The sequence below is a fragment of the Periplaneta americana genome, chromosome 16, assembly GCF_040183065.1.
Source record: "Periplaneta americana isolate PAMFEO1 chromosome 16, P.americana_PAMFEO1_priV1, whole genome shotgun sequence".
NCBI classification, from domain to species: Eukaryota; Metazoa; Arthropoda; class Insecta; order Blattodea; family Blattidae; genus Periplaneta; species Periplaneta americana.
In genome coordinates this window covers 164,388,856-164,411,992 of record NC_091132.1, presented here as the reverse complement: position 1 = coordinate 164,411,992, position 23,137 = coordinate 164,388,856, and the positions used below count along the sequence as shown (strand labels likewise).

Genomic DNA, 23,137 nt, shown 5'->3' with positions numbered 1-23,137 from the left:
GGGCTATGTATAGCTTAGTATTACCTTGTGGTACATAACGTGTTCTCTGCACAACATACAGCCCTGCATAACGATTTCTCTTACACACTTTGCCCGTGTTCTTGACATATCAGGTTTATATTAAGAAGACTGCGAGCCAGAGACATAATATGCTAATGTTGTCTGTAGCTGAGCCATGAAGTAATGTAACTTGCGATATCCCCCCTTTTGTTGACACCTGCCATCCCTACAGCAATGAGACATCCAAAATTGCACGTCATGTGGCCTGAGAATCATTTCGGCACAACTTCAGACCTGTGCTGTAATTCGTTACATTTACAAACGCGATTTCGGAACTATTATATTTATATTGCACATTAATAATATGAAAAAAATTAATTGCATGCACTTAATTAATTTTATTACTTTGCATATCACACATCCTCATTCTAAACAAAAGTAAAACAATAAGAGGAACACAAATGTAGCAATCATCCCTCATAACTCAAAAGCATCAGAAGTAAACTATTGTTATGACATCGATGTACGAATTGATAGAATTTTAACTAGCGAGTCTGGCTTGAAATCCTTGTTGGGTTGTAACAATAATAATGATAGTAATAATAATAATAATAATAATAATAATAATAATAATAATAATAATAATAATAATAATAATAATAATAATAATAATTGATTTATTCATATTTATGTGCTGGACAACAGCCATTCCCCAATAAATGTCCAGCACAGTGATACATTTAATAAAATAAAATGAAGTATGGTACAAATTAAATAATTGAAATAAAAACAAATGAACGTAGATTACAATGATTAATTTACAAGAATTATTAATACTATAATATTTTATGGAAAGGAGTTCATTCTTACAAGAGTATTACCAATTTGTATAAAAAGATTATGCAAATAATAACAGCAAAGACATTGCCATGTTCTAATACTTAATATACATTGAATAGATCGAAACCGCCTACATGTATGTTAGCATTTTTAATACATCTCGAGACTGGGGAGGAAGATTTAGAATTTCTAATATAGAAGAGTTTGTGATGTCTCATGTCCTTAAGACTGGCACTGTTAAAGAAAGATTGACAATTAATGTCACCTTTATGGATCTTACATAGGAATAAGTAATCGATATCATGACTTCTAGCATACAAGCTTCGACATTTAAAGTGCTCGCATTTTTTTATCATAGCTATATCCGGAGTTATTAGGCAGAAATCTGTACGAACATGATGAAATAAATTTCCTTTAATATTTTCCAGTTTTGCCGAATCAGAACTAGTATTAGAGTTCCAAACTACAGATGCATATTCGAGTTTAGATCGCACTAATGTATAGTACAGTATTAAAAGAGACTCAGGTGTTGAAAAAGAATAAGTAATTCACCGAATTATTCGTAACATTCTTACTGCATGATTATAAAATATTGTAAATTTTATTTCAACTCAACAACAATAATGTAATTTTATTATCTCAACAGTAGGATTTGCTCTCCACACAGTAACACAGTATTCGTCATTGCACTCCACAGACGACAATGACAATTTACTTGGAATATTGAGAACAACAATGAACTGAATTTTAACTAATATTTACAAAGCACTATTTACAAATCACAACTGTCAGTTCTGATGTTCACAGTTCTTCTAGCTCAGTCACTCGAGTTCACAGTATCTCGAACCACAGACCTTCAGAGACAGTCCATTGTACTCGAACTAAGGTCCCTCCAACTGCGGTCCACTGCACTCGAACTCAGGTCCCTCCAACTGCGGTCCACTGCACTCGAACTCAGGGTCCTCTAATGCTCACACAGTTACGGACGCACACTCAAGTCGAACTCCGGTACACAAGACTGGCTGGCTTGCTCTCTTCACTGGCTTACTGACTGAACTAATCATGAATGAATGAATCTGTCGTTCCTTCGCGTCCGTAATTTATAACCACAGCGACGTAACCGAGAAAGTTCGAATTCGCGATTTTTTCACTTCGACGGACTTCTCGGCCTCTCTAGGCAAGCAGAAGATGCGCGCGCAAACTCCCTCGCCGTGTAGGCCCTTTCCCCTCTCTTCTCTCCGCCGCGCGCCGTCCCACAGTGCACCGTGGAGCCCGTGTCGACTCACGCACGATCTGCTCTCTTGCGGGACGCTGGTCGTGAGTTCGAATCTCACGTCGCTGTCACAATATATAATTAATGTGGTTGTGAAACTTTAATTGTAGTCAGCTAATACACCGAGGCAAATAATAATAATAATAATAATAATAATAATAATAATAATAATAATTGCCAAATACAAAGATTGTTAAACAGAAACATTTAAGTTGTGACATTAAAAATGTCTTGCATGAAATTTTTTTACAATAAACAGAAATTTACAGTAGATAATGTTTTGTAATAATGAAAATTTATAGTAAAAAAATAGAGATTAAAAAAATGAAATGAGAGAATTCAACTGTAGTTTGAATTGAAGTTCAAGTGTCGCCGTGAAACCTGCATATTGCTATAAAACTGTGAAAAAATTTCCTTTATTGTTGTCGTTGAAAAGTATGGTAAGTATTTATAGTTTGAAGTATTTTCCGGTGTTCTCCCTCAAACCATTACGAGCAAAATACGGGATAACTTGTTGTGCAGGACTCTATTCAACTCAGTAGTATCATCTTTAACTCTTTCAGACGCTAGAAATCTATAGCTGTAGATAAAGCGACGTAAAATACATAACAAACTATTTGTGAGAATTAACTTGAGTAGAATTGTATACTTATATTCTCGCATGACTTAGTAATTAGTAAATATCATATATTTGTTTTGGATGTAGTTTTGTTTTTCGTTATTTCTTCGGCTTTAGTCTTTATTACTTGAATTAAGAGCACATTTTCGTCACAGCATTGGAATGCCTGCTTCCTGCGACAGAGTTACAGAAGACGATGAGTGCTCGGAAACAAGTGAGAGGACATACAACTGTGATGTTTGTGGAAAGTGCTTCTTAAACTCGGGAACGCTCAAAAGCCATGCTGTTCTACACAATCAGAAACGTTCTAAATCGAATGATCTGCAAAAGGATTCACGTGTACATTTGAGTCAGAAGCCATTCGATTGTAATAAGTCTGGTAAGAAATTATCGGTGTCCGGTAGTCTTAAAAAGCTGCCTCGCGTATACACAGGAAAGAAAGCATTGTGTTGTGATATATGTGGACAGAAATTTTCGGAAACTAATTCTTTAAAGAAGCATGCACTTTTGCACACATGGGAGAAGCCATTCAGTTGCGATATATGTGGAAATAAATATTCGCAATCTGGTGCACTTAAGAGGCATTCATTGGTACACACTGGGGAGAAGCCATTCAGTTGTGATAAATGTGGAAAGAAATTTTCGCGACTTAGTTACCTTAAAAAGCACGATCTCACACATACAGGGGAGAAGCCATTCAGTTGTGATATATGTGGAAAGAAATTTTCTGCATCTGATAATCTTAAAAACCACGCTCTTGTGCACACAGGGGAGAAGGCATTCAGGTGTGATATATGTGGAAAGAAATTCTGGCAATCTGGTTCGCTTAAGAAGCACTCACTGGTTCACACAGGGGAGAAGTCTTTCAATTGTGATATATGTGGTAAGATATTTTCCCAAATTGGTCATCTTAAAGATCACGCACTCGTACACACAGGGGAGAAGCCATTCAGTTGCGATATATGTGGATATAAATTTTCCCGATTTAGTAATCTTAAAAAGCACCAACTCATACATACAGGGGAGAAGCCATTCAGTTGTGATGTGTGTGGAAAAAATTTTTTGCAAAGCCGTAATCTGAAAAGACATGTAGTCGTACACACAAGGGAGAAAGCATTCAGTTGCGATATATGTAGAAAGAAATTTTCGCAATTTGGTCGTTTAAAAAGGCATTCACTGTTGCACACATAGTAGAAGCCGTTCACATGTTATAAATGTCGAACGAATTTTTCGGAATCTGATATCTGAAAAATCATTCACTTGTATGCACAATAGTGAACACATTTATTTGTGATATATGAGAATAGAAATTTCGGAGTGTGTGGTAATTTAAAAGGCATGCTATCGTCCATTAAGGGGGAAGAAATCAAATGTGTTCTATGCAGAAAAATATTTTCGATATCTAGCCATGAGAAAGATCATGAAGGCCATACTTTTATGCAACACATATGGCCTCTCTTCCTGTATTTGGTAAACCCTGATAAACCCCTGTTCTGTCCTCATTGCTTAGGTGCGTGGGTCAATTATAATATGGCAAAGACTTGAAAATCTTGCAACTGACCACGTTCCTACAGCTAAGTGGTCAAGGGTGTAAGGGAAGGCCGTCATGTTTTGGACAAAGTATATACATAGTCCAGAAAGAATTGAGTTGCCATACGTATGAAAAATTTTCGAAATCCAATAATTTGAAGGGATATGGACAAGTACACGCGCGACAAACTATTCCGTTTTGATAGCATATATGTGGGAAAAAGTTTTACAATCTATTAATCATTAAAATTGTGAGCGTGCATACAGCCTTATGACATATAAAATTGTTATGTTTGTGAGATACAAATTTTTGGGGTTCAAGAATTCTGATATTTTAAAGAAGCACTCACACGGTTAAGAAGTCAATAAAGTTCGTAATATGTGAGAAGGCCAAGGCTCAATATGTTAGATAAAAATGATGCTCTTGTACACACCCGTAATAAGTTATAGGAGAAGTATTTTCTGGGTTTGAAAATCTAAAATAGCATGCAGTGTTCACAGGTGAAGAGGATATATCATGGTTAGTGAATTGTAAAAAGCAAGCAAGCCGAATCACAGGTGAGAAGTGATGTGTGGGCCAAACATTTTTCTCGTTTGGAAAGTGTAAAGTGGGTCTACACTATATAACAAAACACGTTATATAACTGACTTTGTATGCAAGATATTTCTTTAACTTGCTATATGTTATATTTGTTTTGGTATCAAAATAACATTCTTGTAACAAATTATATAACTCTATAAATGAAATAAATGTCACGTTTGAAAATGGCGTCGAGGGCAGATGCTGCTGCTGCTACTTGTGTGATTCTGGCAGGAAGTAGTAGGCCTTGTAAACGATAATGTTGGGTGCGACCATCTTTATAAACTATAAAACAATAAAGTAGAAGTAACCTTTTAGCAGATGTTAAGAGAGATGCTAGTGATTCCTTGGCAGAAGAACTTTGATGTGATGGAATTTTCAAGAACTTTGCCAGAACGATCAGTTCTGATTTTGAATATCTTATAAACGTGATCGGATATAAGATAAGTAAGAAAGACACTTCATTTCGAGATGCAATACTGGCGAGAGAAACGGTTACTTTAAGATTTCTTCCAGGTGGAGATTCCTACAAAATTTCAAGCTATTTGTTCAAATTCCCCAAGCGGAGCATATCCAAGAGTGTGCTATTGTATGTGAAGCTACCACTGACTCATTTTGTCTCTTAAAAACAAGAGCATCTTGAAGTACACCCATTTTGATTTGTAGTGAGCGTTTGCTCCATATCCACTTTTTTTAATTCTATCTAGAACTGACCAATATGAATTCTCATTTTCTTTTCATCCTCTTGCACATCCATTTTCATATTAACACCCAATTTAGCCCATGCGTCATGCTTTTTATTTGTCTTTGTAGCCCATATCAGTCGCGGATACCATAATACCCGTTTTTCTCTTTACAGCTCAATTAACTCTTAAGTTGCAGTCTTATTTCACTACATTATGCCAAGTTGACTTCGCAACACAGATGAATAATTACGCCAAGCGCACAGGGAATGCATACAAGATTCTACGCAATAATGCAAAACACATGACGTGATGATTCCAGCGAGACTCAGCTCGTACCTTTTTGTGCAGGAGGTGTGTTTTATAACAAGTTACAGGATGCGCAAACATGTTCTATAACGATGTTTTGTAACATCCTTTGATCTTTACCGACACCCGATGGATAACATATAACTTGCTATATCACACAAAAAAATCATGTTATATAACATTTTCTTCCTTTTTCTGCAACAAGTTATATATGTATCGAATATGAATGAGGTCTCGCCCACCTCATTGCATATTACATGACTAGTGTGAACTAGTCAGTTTGTTTTATTACCATTAAGTACGAGAAAAATTCGTACCGGCACCGGGAATCGAACCCAGGACCTCTCAGCTGTGCACGCTGAGTGCTCTTAACCAACTGAGCCATGCCGGAACACGATCCGCGACGCCGGCCGAACTCCTCTCGTAGTATTATGTTACGGCCTTACTACCTGCATTTAAGACGCTACACGTCATATATATATATATATATATATATATATATATATATATATACAGGAGCGCATATTATATGACTTTATAGCCATATTGAACAACAGTTTCTGAAAACTGTTAACATTATACATGTATCGAATATGAATGAGGTCTCGCCCACCTCATTGCATGTTACATGACTAGCATGAACTAGATGGTAATAAAACAAACTGACTAGTTCACACTAGTCATGTAATATGCAGTTTTCAGAAACTGTTGTTGAATATGGCCATAAAGTCATATAATATGCGCTCCTGTATATATATGACGTGTATCGTCTTAAATGCAGGTAGTAAGGCCGTAACATAATACTACGAGAGGAGTTCGGCCGGCGTCGTGGATCGTGTCCCGGCATGGCTCAGTTGGTTAAGAGCACTCAGCGCGCACAGCTGTGAGGTCCTGGGTTCGATTCCCGGTGCCAGTACGAATTTTTCTCGTACTTAATGGCAATAAAACAAGTTATATAACTTTGTTATATAACGTGTTTTGTTATATAGTGTGGACCCAGCTTAAGGAAGCATGAACACGTACACACAAGTGAGAAGTTTAGTTGTGATGGCTGTGGGATACGTTTTTCTTTTCACGACACCTTAACTATCATATAAACATATATGCGGGTGAGAATAGGTAAGACTGCGTTGTTTGTGGTGAATGTCTCTTCCTTTCTCGACATCTGAAAGACATGCAGGTAGACACAGGCCACAAGTCATTCTAGTTCTATTTCTGTAGGAATATTCGTCTTCCAGTCCTCAAAAGCCATGCTCTCTTTAGGCCTGCGACACACAGTTATGGTTCTCGATTATTTTCCCTGTAGGCCTACAGTGTTAGATTGTCTTATGGTGAGTTATAAAAAATAAACACGGGCGGACTTACAGAAATTAGCATTGCTGAATTTGGTTTTGTTATAAGTTTAATGAAAAAATGCGGAAGAAAATAATCATCGAAGGGATCGGTGCTAGTCACATTAAAATTGTGATTCCACATATTGAGAGACAAGAAAATAAAATAAGTAAAGCAGTAATACTGTATGAATATCTTAGTGCTACAGTACGGTTTTGAACAATCGAAGAAGTTACAAGTTTGAAAATATTGAGTTACATCCGCCCAAGCTTTGGTAACATTATACCAGACACTTGTGCCTCAGATTGAGATTCTGACTGATATGTATATGTATTATCAGCCTGTACATCTGACTTGATGATTTATGTCAGAGGAAAAGCAATTGTTAGTATACATCTGAAGTATGATTTGTGAAATATATTACCAGTCAGTGATGTATGGAATGGATTAAGAAAGGAACTGGCCACTCTGCTCGTAGGAAAAAATGTGAGAGTCGTAATAATAGTAATATGCGTTACAAGAGCGGTATGTTGAAGTTTTTATGTTCCAGGAAAAGTTTGAAAAAGCGAAACGTAGTTGAGCTTTTTTAATTTCCGAGAATTGAAAGAAAACATACCGCTCATGTATTGTACATTATTTTGTGCGAAGATCGTTTAGTACATACCTGAAAGAGGAATTTCTAATTAGTTGCAATGAAATCTCAATCTTGGTTTCTGTTCAATGACGGCAAATTTGTATAACAAAAAATATTTATCTTCAACATTGTTGCTTTAAAATGTTTTCTGTGTTTACTATACTCCAGCAAGCCGTGATATACGTCTGAATTTTTTTTCCCCCAGTTCATAAATGCGAACTTAAAACAAGCGGTAAGGTTATGTAATGATTTATTTTTCATTTTAATATTTTAACAATATTCTTTATATAACATATTGCAATAATAACATCGGCATCTGGAATCTTGTTGATTTTTTCACGGCTTCCTTAATGTTACTTGCATCACGAATCCAGGAACTTTAGTGGAGTTGTAGAGTTTACTTAACTTTTGCAAATATTTAAAAGCAATAATTAACAGTGCAATTTAGGTGAAATTGGAGTGGTAAGTTTCCAGTTTATAATTATTACTATATTGAACGTCTCTAAAAATAATATGTTAGAAGCCTAAAGCAGTAAAATCAATATGTTACTTAAGCGGTAAGAAGAGGGAAATTGTTATGTGTGTTAGGTTGGATATACTGAATGTGGAATTTTAGACTTACCGCGGATTGGTTTTGTGCGGAAACCAAACAAATACGCACGATCTCGCACAAAATCATTTTGCGGGTGCATTAATGATAAAAAGTGTCAAAAAGGTGATGGAAGAAGAATGTTGTAACAATCATAGTGAAAATACAGGGAAATTAATAGGATCAGAAAAAGTATCGAAAAACCAAGGATCAGTTTTGCTGTATAAAGAGCGTTTGAGATGTCTGGTGCCAGACTATGAAAGTTGTAAACAAAGGTACTAATTTTAGGCTACACACAAGAGCAATAGTGAATGTATGACTTTCAAAAGAGATAGAAAGGGTAGGTCTAAGTAGTAAAAATAATTTGAAGAAATGTATTATCTTTATAAAGTGTGGAGATTTCTAGCTCGTGAGTTGGTTTTGTAAGCTTATAATTTTGTAAAAACAATATTAAAAAATTGGTAAGAATTTTTAATTGTAAGTACTAAAACAAAGCCGTTACTATGGTTTGGTTCAGGAATTGAATTGCAGCTGATGAATTTTGTGTTGTTGATGAAAAGTATATTTCAATTGAAAAGGAAAATTGTTTTAGAACAAAGACGTATATTTTGGATTCGGTAATTTCAAAGATGAGGTAAATATAATATTAAAGGAATGTGCCATTCTAGTGGCTAGACAATCTGAGTTCCATTGCCTATTAGGAAGACATTGTGAGAAAAACTATGTGATTTATAAAAGATAAAATAATAGAAAATGTTAACGATCCGTCAGATTGACTTAGCAGCTTCGTAAATGTAGAAATACCTGATAAATCAATGTCATATTGGTACCTCTATCATGTTAGTGTGGAGTTTGTTCTCCCATTAAGTCATTATCATTTACTATACCTACAATAGCTTCCTTCCCTTACTGTATTTTATTTTATTTTATTGGGTTATTTTACGACGCTGTATCAACATCTATATTATTTAGCGTCTGAATGATATGAAGGTGATAATGCCGGTGAAATGAGTCCGGGGTCCAACACCGAAAGTTACTCAGCATTTGCTCGTATTTGGTTGAGGGAAAACCCGGGAAGATACCTCAACCAGGTAGCTTGTTCCGACCGGGATTCGAACCTGGGCCACCTGGTTTCGCAGCCAGACGCGCTGACTTACTCCACAGGTGTGGACCACTTACTGTATTACATTGCGAATCTAAATACATAATGCACACTGTCAATTGCTCAAATATACTTTCGTAAGATGTCTCATCACTAGAGACGAGATTTCCGTGCAAATGCATGTTTTTATAGAAACATAGGGCATAGCTCAAACTTAGTACTTACCCATTTCATTACTTTCCGGTTCCAAATATGTGTACTTTTCCCGTGCACATTTGCATGTTTTGGGGATAAAAATATGCATAATGCATACTTAAGCACTTAACTTAATCATACATATAATATAAATTATATTAATTTTAAATGGATGTTTTAATGGTTTTTGAGTGGACATCCCAGTTTCTCGATTTTTATGTACCTTCCTTTAGTTAAAGGAATCACGATTGAAGAAGGAAAAAAAAAAACTAAATAACAGAGAAAGTTTCATTCAAGTTTGCATCCATAACTTCTTGTGATGTAAAGAGGTCATTCTCTGCCTCCAAAAACATACTGACTGACAAACGCTGGAAATTCACAGAAAGCAATTTAGAAATGTTGTTAGTTGCTAATTGTGCAAAAAAAAAAAAAAAAAATTAAGTGAAATAAGAAATTTGGAACAAAAAAGAAAACGCATATTTTAATGTATTTCTCGCTTGATGGTGCATGTTTCATAATTTGGTAGTGTATGAATACATGCATATTTTGGGATATTATAGTACATGAAATTCTCATCTCTATTCATCATCTGTTATTGTAAAACAGTGACACTTTTTACGTTGCCTACAATTTTATGAAGTATTAACCCTCTACAACATTCATTTGCCGATATATCATTTTCAGTGCTGTTGCTGATCCGGATTCCATCTTTAGGAGCAGTTTATAAATGTTCGATGCCTAAGCAGGTGCGAAAATTTTTTCCGTTTCAGATACTGCGCTTGAATCCAGTAGGATTTTTCAGTCATTCCTATTTTGCGTATTTTGTACTACTAGTTTCTTCAAATGACGATCGACTTGCTGGACGGTTGTAATATCATTTTGTTAAACTCAAGTGCAGAATGATGCCTGAACCCCTGTATTATATTTTCGTACCAATTGAATGATTCTAGTGAGAGCTCCTGGATTTTGTCCACCATGTCACAATGGAAAACCGTGTACGTACTGTTCACTATAAATTGAAAATGCAATGTGATGGCCTGAGTTTGTTTCGTAGGGAGAGACGGAATAATACTGTACCTCTGATTACGAACCGAATTGTACACCAACGCATAGATAAGCAAAACTCTAAGCGCCACCTCACTCCAGCTATACTTCATTGCACTCTTAACTTCACTTCATTCTTAAGTTGTCTCAGATCCTAAGGCTGATAATAAGCTACATCTCTCTCATGTTTCCATTTCTTTTATTTGCATTGCTAATGAGTTGCATATTCCTATTTTATAACTGCCGCTCATGTGAATAATTATCAATAATTATAAGTTAAATTGTTCATGTCTATATGTAAAGATGGTGCTTTAATGAGCATTTTTGTTCTGTGTACTTTCCAATGAGAAGTAGGAAATAAATAAAAATAAAGACCATATTGTAACATTAATCAAATAAATAGCTATATAGACCTTATTCTAATATTTTTGGAAGAGCATGAGATTTACGAACTTCCGTGGAATATACGGGACGAGAAATATTTCAATAATAATAATAAAAATTATTATTATTATTATTATTCTTTGTTTATTGTTTGGCTATTAGCAGCCCTAGCATTTTACATAGTATTCCAATAATACAGAATAAAATAGAATGAAGTTATTTTGTAGGGTTATGTGTATTTATCTTGATAGTTAATAGACAAGAAATTTGTGCTATTATACATAGCATTCCAGTGATGTTTAAGGATTAAAGAATAAAATTGTAATCAAACCAAAATGAGTTGTTTTTATTGCACACTTTTCCTCCACAAAAACTGGTTTTATTATATTTACAATTACAATGTAACCTAAACAACATTAGGACTAACTCGTTTTCTAATTTATTTAGGCAACTTTCTTCTTGCCTATATTCTGTCTAAACCAAGCGGATGTCAAATAGTTGCCAAAAATGCAACGTAATTTTTAACATGTAACAGAAGTCACACTTGAGTTTAAATAGTAAGAGGGCAAGTTTCTTTAAATATGGTTTCAGTATATTTTGTCATTGGAAACGAAAGTTTCAACAGGATATTTCGACATTATCCTTTTTCGAAGTTCTCGTAAGATTTTCTCATTGATTTACGTGCAGTTAACGAGTGCGGTATAGTGAAGAAAGATGGCGTCTGAGCGTAAGGGTAAATTTGAACAGCAAGAGGAGGATCGCCGAGCTATGATTTCTATAAAACGTCTTTGATGATTTCACTGTATTTTTCAATTGGTTTCCGTCTTCACGGCAAACTTGTTCGTAGTGGAAACCGTTCATACCATGAAATCATAATGAACGCCGAGTGAGATTTTCGCTAATAAATTTGTCGTTCATTTTCATTTCAATACTTTATAGCGGTAAGTCTGTATTTATGCATATTACCACTTTTTCTTTTCCGTGTAATTATTATTAGAGTGTTAATAATTACTTATCCACTTTTTTCTCTTATTGTGCGGTTATGGTATTCATTAATTTTACTTTTGTGCTGCTTTTTAAGGAGTGATTCCATGAATATGTCAATTCTAGTGGTAAAAATTGAAATTATAGTGGGGTTGTTTGTTATAAACTTCAGAACACGGATTGCACACTTTCCCTCTTACTTCAAAATTCCAACCTTGTGCACACAAAATAAATTATTGGCACTGAAAAGTGCCTTTTTGTAAATATAATGATGCGCATTCGACAAACGCAGACTAATCTCCTCTTTTTAGTATTTTAAGACATCATTTGGTAGGTGCAATCTGTGTTCTAAAATTTTCCCATGTACATATCATAAATCAAAAGTTGCGGAATTAAATATCGTATTGAAATCGTAGTGCAAGCGGCACTTTTCAAAGTGAGATATCACTGGGTAAATATTTCATTTTTATACAATTTATTTTTTCAATGTCACACTTTGGTACTTCCTCAACATAAAGTATGGTGCAGTGTAATTTTACGTACGAGTTAAGTCATCTATCTTGTAATTATTCTCTGAAAGTCTAGTCAGTACGTAACGCTCAACGTGTAAATACTTTCGTAAACAGCATGATAAGCAATGGAATAAATATTCATTTCAGATTCAAAAGCTGCATTATAGTACAAGCAAACAAGTATTTAACCAACCATTATTCTCTAAAATAAGTTTTTCTGCGTACAATTGCCATGACAAAAATGTCTGTACGTAACGACGTTTTCCTCTGACTTTACTGCTTGGTCAATGATACGCGAGACGTTTGTGAAGGTGAATGTACGTGTAGTTGCTGTTAAGGCTAAGTCTTTATCAGTGTATTAAACAAGATTTGTTTCTGTAATGGGAAAATCATCAGCACGAAGACAACATGAATTTAGGCAACGTATAAAGAAACGGGACCGATATGAAGAATGGAAAGAAAAGAGAGAGTCAAAATTAGGAAGAAAAGAGCTGCACTCAGAAATGCTAAAAGTGGAAGAGGATAACTTAAAGCAAAGAATAGAGAGCATAAGCGAGCTCAGGGGTTGAGAGACAAATTGAGAAGACAGCATTATGGAAAATGCAGAAAACGTGTTGAAGCATTGCCTAACTTTCCAACCAAAAGAAAAGAACTCATTGCTAATTTAGAACGGAAGGAAGGCAGCTATCACAAACATTTAAACGTTCTCGAGAAAATGTTGATAATAATGAAGCCATTATACAAATTGACTTCTGAAAACTATACCGGCAGGGAACAAGACGAGATACAGGCTGGCCATTGGAACAATCGTCAGATCTCAATTTTTACAGTTGTTGCTTTATTTAAAAGGTAGTGTGATAGTGAGAGCCAAAAATAGTGCTTTCCTCTTGTTTCTGATTATGTGGCCCATGATAAGTATGCTGAAGATATTTGGATAAGAACATTTTTTTCATTCAGTAATGATTCAAATTCTTTCCAACCTAAAACAAGTCAGAAATTTTTTCTGATGGGGCTGCTAGCCTTTTCAAGCAGAAGTTTACTTTGAGCCATATGACGTACTTCTTCGAAAATTTTTGGATTTCGTGTAGAATGGCACTTCTTTGAATCGTATCACGGGAAAGGGGCAATAGATGCTATTGGAGGGCATGTAAAAAGATAGTGTGGTTAACTGCAAATTCTGGAAATACAATACAACATTTTAAATTATTTGTCCACATTGTGAGGAAGAAAAGCGAGTACCTTAATATCCAGGGAGTGTTTCAAACTGATATAAAAGCTGCAAAAAAGTTTCTGGACAAAATGAAGGCACACATGTCACCTATACGAAGAATTCATAAAATTCATTACGTAAGTGTGTTAGGTTTAAACACAACATAATATGCTGACCTTCCATGTGCTGAGCCAATATCGAAGGTCCACAAATTTAACAGATTAACGTAAAAAATTACGTGTGAAAGTGGTATGTATTTTATTTTTTGATGAGCTTCCTACTTAATGGATTTCTGCAGTATATAATGGTGTAATGGATATGTGTGTGTGTGTTTTGTTTAATCTCTGTGACAGACTGAAGGTCAAGATGTAGCTTCATATATTTAACCTACAGGTCAAGGCAGCATTGCCGAGTGCATTTCTGTGACTTGCTTGGACGTGATATGAGTGTTTAAAAATCTGAAGCACAAGAAATTTGAGAGGAAAAACACCTGATTGTGAGTTGTCGTTCCCATGGGCACAATTTTCATCAACATTTACAATGCATTAGTTCTTCAAGCAGTGATTTATAATTTCATTTCTATTATTTTATTTTATTAGATCTATAATATTTACAATAATTTTTGGGTTTTATTTCATGAGTAGCATATTGAATAATATATATTTATATATTTTGTATTTTGTTAAATATATTATAGGCCTACTGGGCATTTGCACTTAACTATTACTTTATTTCTTTAGGAACACAGCAAAATAATAATAACTACCAGTATAAAATTCAGAGATGTCAGTACAGAAAGATAATATGCCAGTATGTAACGCACTACTTTTTTTTCACCATAACTCATTTAATATTAACTATAAGTGAATTTGATTATTTGCACATGTAAACTAAAATTTTCTTCTCCAACTGGATTTTTTTTAAAATAATTTTCGTGCTGAAATTTTAGAGAAATTGAGGAGAGAATATGATCAACTATAAAACGAGTTTACATTTATGTCAGCAAGTAACGAAAAATAATACATTCAATATAGGACACAAATTTTGTTTCTGAAATCCATTTTCTAAATTTACATAATATCCAATAGTTAATTTTTAAAACCATGTGGTCAAATTTAATTTATTAAATGTATCGAATATTTTAAACAAAATTTTTTTTTACGCAAAATGTATTCTAAATGTCAGTACGTACCGCATGGAATCTATCTAAGATGGCTGTGTTACTTATTGCTTTCACTTCTTGAGGCAGTTTGAGGAATGAAAATTTAAAGTTTGTATAATATATTATATCGTGAAACTTCGGTATCTCCGCACACTTCGTAATTCCTAGGCCTCGTATCATTTAAAAATCCCCTCAACTAACCCACTAACTTTGTTACATACCTCAACTTAATGTTATCACAGTCTAGTATATACAGTCATGAAGCTTGAGTTGATGTGGGTACCAGAAACAATAGACTGTGCAGGTACTAATTCGCATTGTCTGTGATGAAGCGATAGTAGCGATCCTAGTGGTTAGCAACTATCTATGGATGCATATTTCCTACTTATTGAGCTTCGTGACTGCATATACTAGGGTGTGATGTTACTTAACCTCCAATCATTTAACACGTCTAACCCATAGAGAAAGTTTAAATCGGACCCTCAGTCCCGTGTGGTGTGGGACGATATCGAAGATTATCCCCATACAGTTAATAGGATTTACTTTCAAAAAGTAATGTGGCTTTTATGTAAGCTAGGTACACAAAATGTAATCAACAGAATATTATGATTTTCGTGGTTCAAGTAATGTACGAGTACCAGTAAAATGGCCGTTAAAAATGGCTCCATTGTTCACACCTTTTCAGTGCCATCTATGTGTCAGGCCACGAACCTTTCAAACGCATCTCGTATTGTAACCACTGAGCATAAGTCTCTTTCAGAAGCTTGCATTCTGCAGATATGTCAAAACTTATATGTCTGTTACAGTTGCGATGAATGTAATCAAGAAGGAACCTGAAGTGGACCCTTTGGCTATAGAGTGGTGTGATGACACTGATACAGTTGAAAAGAAGCACTTATCAGAGGTAAATTGAGAGTCACTAGTTGTAATTTCTATTGTATGATATTGTATTGTATATATTAACATTTCATGGTATTCGTACATTGCTTCACAGATAGAATATGTGACAATAAAATCAAACTAGACTAGGCTTTTCATACAAACTATTTCACTAGTGACACTCTAGTTGGTACACGTGAAGTCGTTGACATCAGGGTTAATAATACAGTGAACAGACTTTAGAAACAGTTCAGTGGTTTTTGGTGAGGGACTTATGTTATATGACATAATTATTATGTCCTTTGTTTTGCAGGATGGAAATGTATTAGATCTGCATGTGACCGAAATAAAGACGGAATGTATGGATCAGAGCTATGCTCTGAAATCGGAGATGACGTTTGAGGAATCACCTGTGCCAATTGACTTTCCTGTCGTGAAAATTGAAGCCAAGGTGAGTGCAATTTATGAAGTGTGTTGGTCGGTATTTCCCTCTGCATTACTTGCATTACACACTTGGAGAGATCTCGCTAGCGAGAAATGTGTTACGAAAAACTTCAACGGTTGATAACATGGATTGAAATGGACTTTCAGACACTGGAAGAGTTTCTCGTTCAAGGCGAAAACCTCGAGCGAGTTTCCCGCTGAAATCGGTAGCCCAGCGAATTTTCTTGACACATTGACATTTGACACTTATACTCTTTATGACGATTGAATGTAGAAAAAGATGAAGAAGTAATATCACAAGTGGCGATGAATTGTATTGTTTTTAACTTTTTATTGACAATGAGGAAAGATGGCTGATAATATAATTGCAGTCAGAAACTTATCGAACTTGTACAATGTAACCCGTAGGCCTATTTATATGATACACGAGATGAAAACTGTAAAAAAACAAAACTGAAAGAAGAAATCGGGAGACAAATATGAGATGATCTGAATATAAATAGGGCTATATTTTATTTTGATGAGATTTAGTAGTATTAATTATAATTTATAACATTTGAAATAATGTACACTATCTGTACCTCTGTCTTATAACTTTACCTAATTTTTATCAGAACATAGTAATGAATACTCTATCATATCATGAATGGCAAAAAGCTGAGGTCTATTCAACCTCAAATAAAGCCTAAACGTATCATCCAAATAGAAATCATTGAGCGAATCACACCCTTTTCTTCATGAGATATAATGTGATTTCCAGATACTTCTGGCTTTAATTTTAGGCCTATTTCTTTTCATTAACAAAATAATGTGTTCATATAACTCCTTTTCCTCATCATCTGAATATCCTGATTCAGCGTAGTAGTGTTCGTATATAATTTGTAAAGTACGGCAATATACTTACATGTTATATATTTAAGTACAACAATATACGTAAATACATAACCTATAATATTTCCCTCAACAAGTGATTACTATACTCAGAAAAATGCTTTCTGCATGAAGGCAGTGCATAGATGTTCATAGTGAGGTGTGATCTGTGATAGCGAGAACTCGCCAAGTGTGTGGGGGAAGGCTCTTTGCCTCTTTCTCGCAACACATTTCTCGCTAGCGAGATCTCTTCAAGTGTGTAACGGGCCTTACTGACTAATGAGGCTTCTAAATTAATTTCAACAGGGGAAACGATAGTAGCTCTCATGCTGTCCAATTCTTCGTCGTGTTGTCCTTCTTGAATATTTTTCCATCTAATTTTTCTTCTACTAAATGTGATAACGGACGTTCACTGAATCATATCTGTTTTGAATTTTTCAGTCACTACTGGCAATACTTTCGGTATCTGTTTCTAATTTAATTGACAGCCCAGTATAGAGTGGGGTCAATCTCAATTACTCTAGTGGTTGGTGAGTAAACTTGTGGTTTTTGGCTGGTGTAGGAAATACAGTTAATTAGGTTTCTTGGTCATTTTTCTTCTTAAATTCTTTTGGTAGCTGAAGTCCACATGATTGTTGTCTATTTCTTGGGATATCAGTTCTTTGCCAATACGCATGAACGTCACAATTCAGGGTGACTGCTACAGAATATTGATGGGGTGTGATTTAAACACGTGTGAATTTGTCGCCGTGATGGGTTTGTCACTGGATCCAACTGTGAATACAGTTCCAAAATCACAGCTCTGACAAGCAAATGTTCTGATTGGGGCAGAGAAAAAAGTTAAAATTTTTCTTCCACCATGTTAATAATGTCAAAAGAATTGCTTATACAAATTTTGGCCACTCGACCGCAATTACGAGGCCGTCCAGAAAGTGATTTTCCCTGGGGCCGTTTATAGAAAAAAGCATAATTGCATAGAAATATTTATTGAAACAGATACAGCAATTGTTGCGCTATTTGTCATCATATTCTCCACTGGAATTGAGACATTTGTCATACCACAGGATCAATTTTTGTGTCGTAGAAGTCAGCTGCTTCAGATCGGAACCAGCATTTGACTGCGTCTGCACCTCTCTCTGTCGATCCCATGATATGAGAAATGTCTCAATTCCGATGGAAGGTGTGTTGAAAAATAGCTCAACAATTGCTGTGTCCATTCCAATAAATTTCTCCAATGAAATTGTGTTTTTTTTTTCTGTTAGCGGCCCCTTGCGAACTTATTTTTTTACGCCTCTCGTAATTGCGGTCGAGTGGCCAAAATTTGTATAAGCAGTTCTTTAGACATTATTAACATGGTGGAAGAAAAAATTTTAACTTTTTTATCTGCCCCCATCAGAACGTTTGCTTGTGAGATATCGCCATCTCTGCCCGATATTAGACTCACTGTGGTGGCGACTGATGTGCGTATATGTGTCAGCTTCAGAGTCCAGAAAACTGCAAGTCAGAAGGTGAAGTTGAAAGTCAACATTATCGAGATTTAATTAATATTCGGTGAACTGAAAAGGTTAACATCGGCAACTCTTTGACAGTAAAGCAGTCCAGTCGCTATATTCTTCTGTGAATGATTCAGTTAATCATTCGCAATTATTGTGGGAGGAATATAAACATCCACACGTCGCGATGACGGTTCAGGGCGTGTTTTTTTTTTTTCATTATGCACACTGCGCTATTCCCTGTTGATGTAACATGGCACTGGCATGTCAATTCAATTCGCTGAATAGTGATAAACATATAGATCTTTCGGCTCATGAAAAACAGAGCATTCCTCGTGGTTTGTTCAGGAATAAGTAGATGGCAGTAATATTGAGTTCTAGATGACTTGGAAATGTACAGAAAGGAAACAAAGCCCCACAATCACCGAACACAGAAATCACATATTAACAAAATCGCAAATTGATCATCACACAGATTTTTCCTAAGCTTTCACAGTTCGAAGCTGTGACAGCAAAACCACAGTCTCGTATATACAGTCACGAAGCTTGGGATGATCTTTTGCATTTCTCGTGCTAGTTGCTAGCTGTGAGTACTAGGAAGAATAGACTGTGCCACTGCCATCATGATCTAATGCAGGTCTTAAGGCAGACCATGTAACTCACTTAACCCGATCTAAGCGACTTGGAAATCAGCAGACAGGAAGCGAAGCCCTACAATCGCCAAGAATCATCGTATTTTGTCTCTATGTTTTTAAAATTCATTTTCATTTTTCGGCGACAATGTTTGACTTTTTACTGGGTTTAATAGTACTTAAAATCAAGTGTACAAGATGTAAACTGCCATGCTGGGTACCTGGTTCTAATGAAGTGCACTGAAAGCAATTTAAACATGGAGGCATGAGATAGTTACTCTGCCTGCCATAAAAATCCACTTCAATGAAATCCCAAGGTAAAAAAAAAAAAAAGTTCAACCATTTAATGACTGTAATGACTGGTTCTCAGTCAATAAATTGGTATTAAATTGTAACAAAACTAACATAATTCAATTTAAATACTGTCCAAATTCAACCTCGCAAATTTATTGCGCAATAATTAACAATAGATCCCTATTAGAAACAACAACAACCAAATTTCTTGTCTTAAAAATCGATAATGTGTTAAATTGGAAAATTCATATTAAAGAAATTACCCCCAAACTAAATTTAGCTTGTTTTGCTATTAGATCTATGCAAAAGATAGTAAATATCAATACCTTAAAAACAACATACTTTGCATACTTCCACTCGGTAATGAGTTTTGGAATAATATTCTGGAGAAATTCCACAGATAGCCGAAATAATTGATCCTGCGATCAGATTTGAAATCTCAGCCACTCAACCATCTGAAGTGAACGAAGAGAAAAAGAAAATCTACGAGCCCACGATTCAGTACCTATCAGCGAAATACAACATTGAAAAAATCACAGTTACCGGTCTCTTCATTGGAGCGAGAAGCACCATTCCGAAAGCCTTTGTAAAGTGGAGGGAAAAATACAAGTTGACAAGAGATCTTCAAGATGCCATCGTCGCCACCATTTTAAAATTTTCTGTAGCGACATTTCGTCAGCATCTTTATGATGTACATTCAATTTAAATTATACTTGGTTCTATTTTTTTTCTTATGTCTTAATCACTTTTGTCTGAAACCTGATTATATAATTTTTCATTTAAAATTTTTATTGTGAGCAATTCTGTGTCGCAGGGCAAACCCAAAATATTGGGTCAGACCAATAAATTAATATTTTGTAAATTGTCTATTACAAAAAAGAGTAATTAGAATAATAGTAGGTGCCAAATCTAGGGAATCGTATAGGACTATTTAAAAAAAAAAACTAGAAATAATGCCCATGGCTTGTCAGTATATCTTTTCATTAATAATCATCCTCGTAGGCCTATGTAATCGTGAAAACATTGTAACTAATTCAACAGTTCATAGCATAAATACACGTCAAAAAAACGACTTTCATACTCCATTGGCAAGTCTATCGTGCTAACAAAAAGGAGTGCGTTATACGGCAGTAAAAATTTTTTAATAGCCTCCCTATCCATATAAAAAATGAAACTCAAAACATAAAATTATTTAGGGCCAAATTAAAGAAGTGCCTAATTTCTCACGCCTTCTATTCTGTAGGTGAAGTCATGACATTCAATAACACTTCATGAAATTGATACTAAAGCTATGTGTTGCACTAGTAGACTATATTGTATATCTCGTCTGTATATATTTGATCTAGACTGTGACTATAAATTAAGACTTTATAATGGTATTAAGTTTTTTTACTTGTTCCATATTCTAGCCATGCAGCAATGTATGAATACCATGGAATGTTAATAAATACAATACAATCGTTTCAGGAGGAGACACCTGAGATAAATAAAGTGGAGGACCAGATCAGACTGGAGGTAACAGCACAAGAGGATGAAATCTTAAGTGACAGGTGAGTGAAGTGCGTGAGGCCTTATTACGTTGTTGGTTACACTGCTTTGTTCAAAGAATAATGACGAAGGATAGAAATTTGTGATTAATTTCAATTTTATTGTTATTCAAATGCATTCCTCAATTTTAATGGGCATGTCTACTTTGAGTCTCTCTATGTATTTATGTATATGTTTGTTTGTCCACTTATCCTCTCGTCCGTTTATCTGCCTAGGTATATGTTTATCTGTCTATGTGTCCATCCTTCTACCTGTGCATCCATTCATTCTTACATCCATTCAGGCATGCAGCCATAAACATCCACGTATGAAAGCAATTTTTGAAGATATTAACTTCTTTGTTGAGGATTCGCTCTCGTTTTCCCATTTGCAGTCTCGAAACCTTAAGAATAGATCGGAATAATACGGGGACATCATTTTATTTTTACTAACATTTTTAATATTAACCTGGCTATATCTTTGGATTAAAGGTCTAGAACCGGAAACATCATTTGCTCCTCTGCTCCCCCTTCCAAGACTGGAGTTCGATGATACTGCCGTAAAATACAAATCACTTTCCTAGGTATAGGAGGGAAGAAAAATAGTTCATCCTTTTATGTAAACTAGGAAATATCGCAATTTTGAGTTTCATAATTTTCATTAGGATTTTGTTTAATCAAAATACAGTACTGTATTAACATTTAGTGTTTTTACTCGCGAATTGAACTATCCATTCGTACGTATTAATTATGCAGTGTATATTATACTGTCACAGCACATTAGCGTACAATATAGAGAATGAAGTTAAATTCAAAAATAATCATAATACGGATATTTACACACATTTTTGAAAATATTGGCTGTTCATTTCGATAGAGGCTTCAGTTCTTTTGTGCATATTATCGCACTATAGACTATTGTACGTAATTCCAATTACCAGTTTCGTCCTTCGTACGAGCAACTAATGTTGAAATAATTCTATACCTACTCTATAAAAGAGTGCCTTACGTACTGTAAATTTAATCTTCACTTCTGCCCGACCTGAAAAGATAAAATTACTCAGAAATGCTATCTACTGCCCATTCAAGTGGTTTTGTGACAGGGTCGTAGAAAGGGGGGGAAATCACGTGACAGTTAATTACTTAATGAGGCCCTTTTATTTAAGTTATTTTAAACCGTTATATAATATTACGTCGACATCCAATTCGTAACAGAAACTAATGTTTTCAGAAAAGAGCTAAGACAGCCCAGCTACTAGACTTTACAGAGGGGCGAACAGAAGCAGATGGGGGAAACCGGGATGCGACGTAGGCAAACTAACGACAGGACCTGTGCGAAAATATGATTCAATATTGAAAGCTCTTTCGTCACTGGAAAACGCGAACATATTTCTGGAAAGTACTATACTCACTAACTCAGTACTGCATACGCTGGCTTGGTTCTGTGTGGAGAACGGTTGGAAGTTTCCTAGTAGAATGTGTGGGAGTGAAGTACATTAAAAAACTCAGGTACAATAAAAATTGAAGTAAAAATAAAATGATGTGTCTGTATAATTTCTTAATATCTTGAATTGAAAGTTTTGTTATTTTTTTACGTCATTATATAATGACTCATTTAATGGAGCAAGTGGAACTTGTCAACTATAATCTTTTCGCTGTAAGAAAAATCCTGATGTAAACAATAGCACGTGACTGAAGTGAGGCTTCATTGGCTACTGTTTGGCGCCATAGATTCTCAGTATGTGTTCCCACCTACTGTTGTACATTCTGTTTCATGTTAAGCAATTCCCGTTACTCGTCAAGTAGGCCTAACCTCACTACTATGCATGCGTTTGCTTAGGAAACATTTACTTTGTAGTTATTACTGCAATTAAATTATTTTTAAGTCTTATGTTTTCACAATGGACAGTTGAGGATACCGAAGCCATACTTCAGTACTACGTGCTTACGTGAACAACTACGAGCTCAAGTGACGCCAGCTTGTTACAAGAACAGACCACAGTATAAGAAGAATCAG

At 35.2% G+C, this 23,137-nt stretch overlaps 1 protein-coding gene and 1 non-coding gene across 14 annotated transcripts in view; one reads left to right on the top strand and one right to left on the bottom strand.

The window, feature by feature from the left end:
• Window positions 1–23,137, top strand: part of LOC138691746 (zinc finger protein 729-like) — a 50,395-nt gene that overhangs the window by 18,078 nt on the left and 9,180 nt on the right. For 6 of the 13 annotated variants that reach the window (XM_069814080.1, XM_069814071.1, XM_069814073.1 and 3 more), the window contains 3 exons: window positions 15,789–15,886; window positions 16,175–16,312; window positions 21,062–21,144. In XM_069814080.1, coding sequence (XP_069670181.1) covers window positions 15,794–15,886; window positions 16,175–16,312; window positions 21,062–21,144 — 314 coding nt within the window. In that variant the 5' untranslated portion in view covers window positions 15,789–15,793. Of the gene's footprint in view, window positions 1–2,887; window positions 6,165–11,752; window positions 12,056–15,788; window positions 15,887–16,174; window positions 16,313–21,061; window positions 21,145–22,351; window positions 22,876–23,137 lie in introns of those variants that run through there. The other 7 variants (XM_069814078.1, XM_069814079.1, XM_069814075.1 and 4 more) reach the window with 3 other exon arrangements.
• On the bottom strand, window positions 6,149–6,225 carry TRNAC-GCA (transfer RNA cysteine (anticodon GCA)). Its single transcript has one exon. It is a non-coding gene; the product is annotated as a tRNA-Cys (tRNA).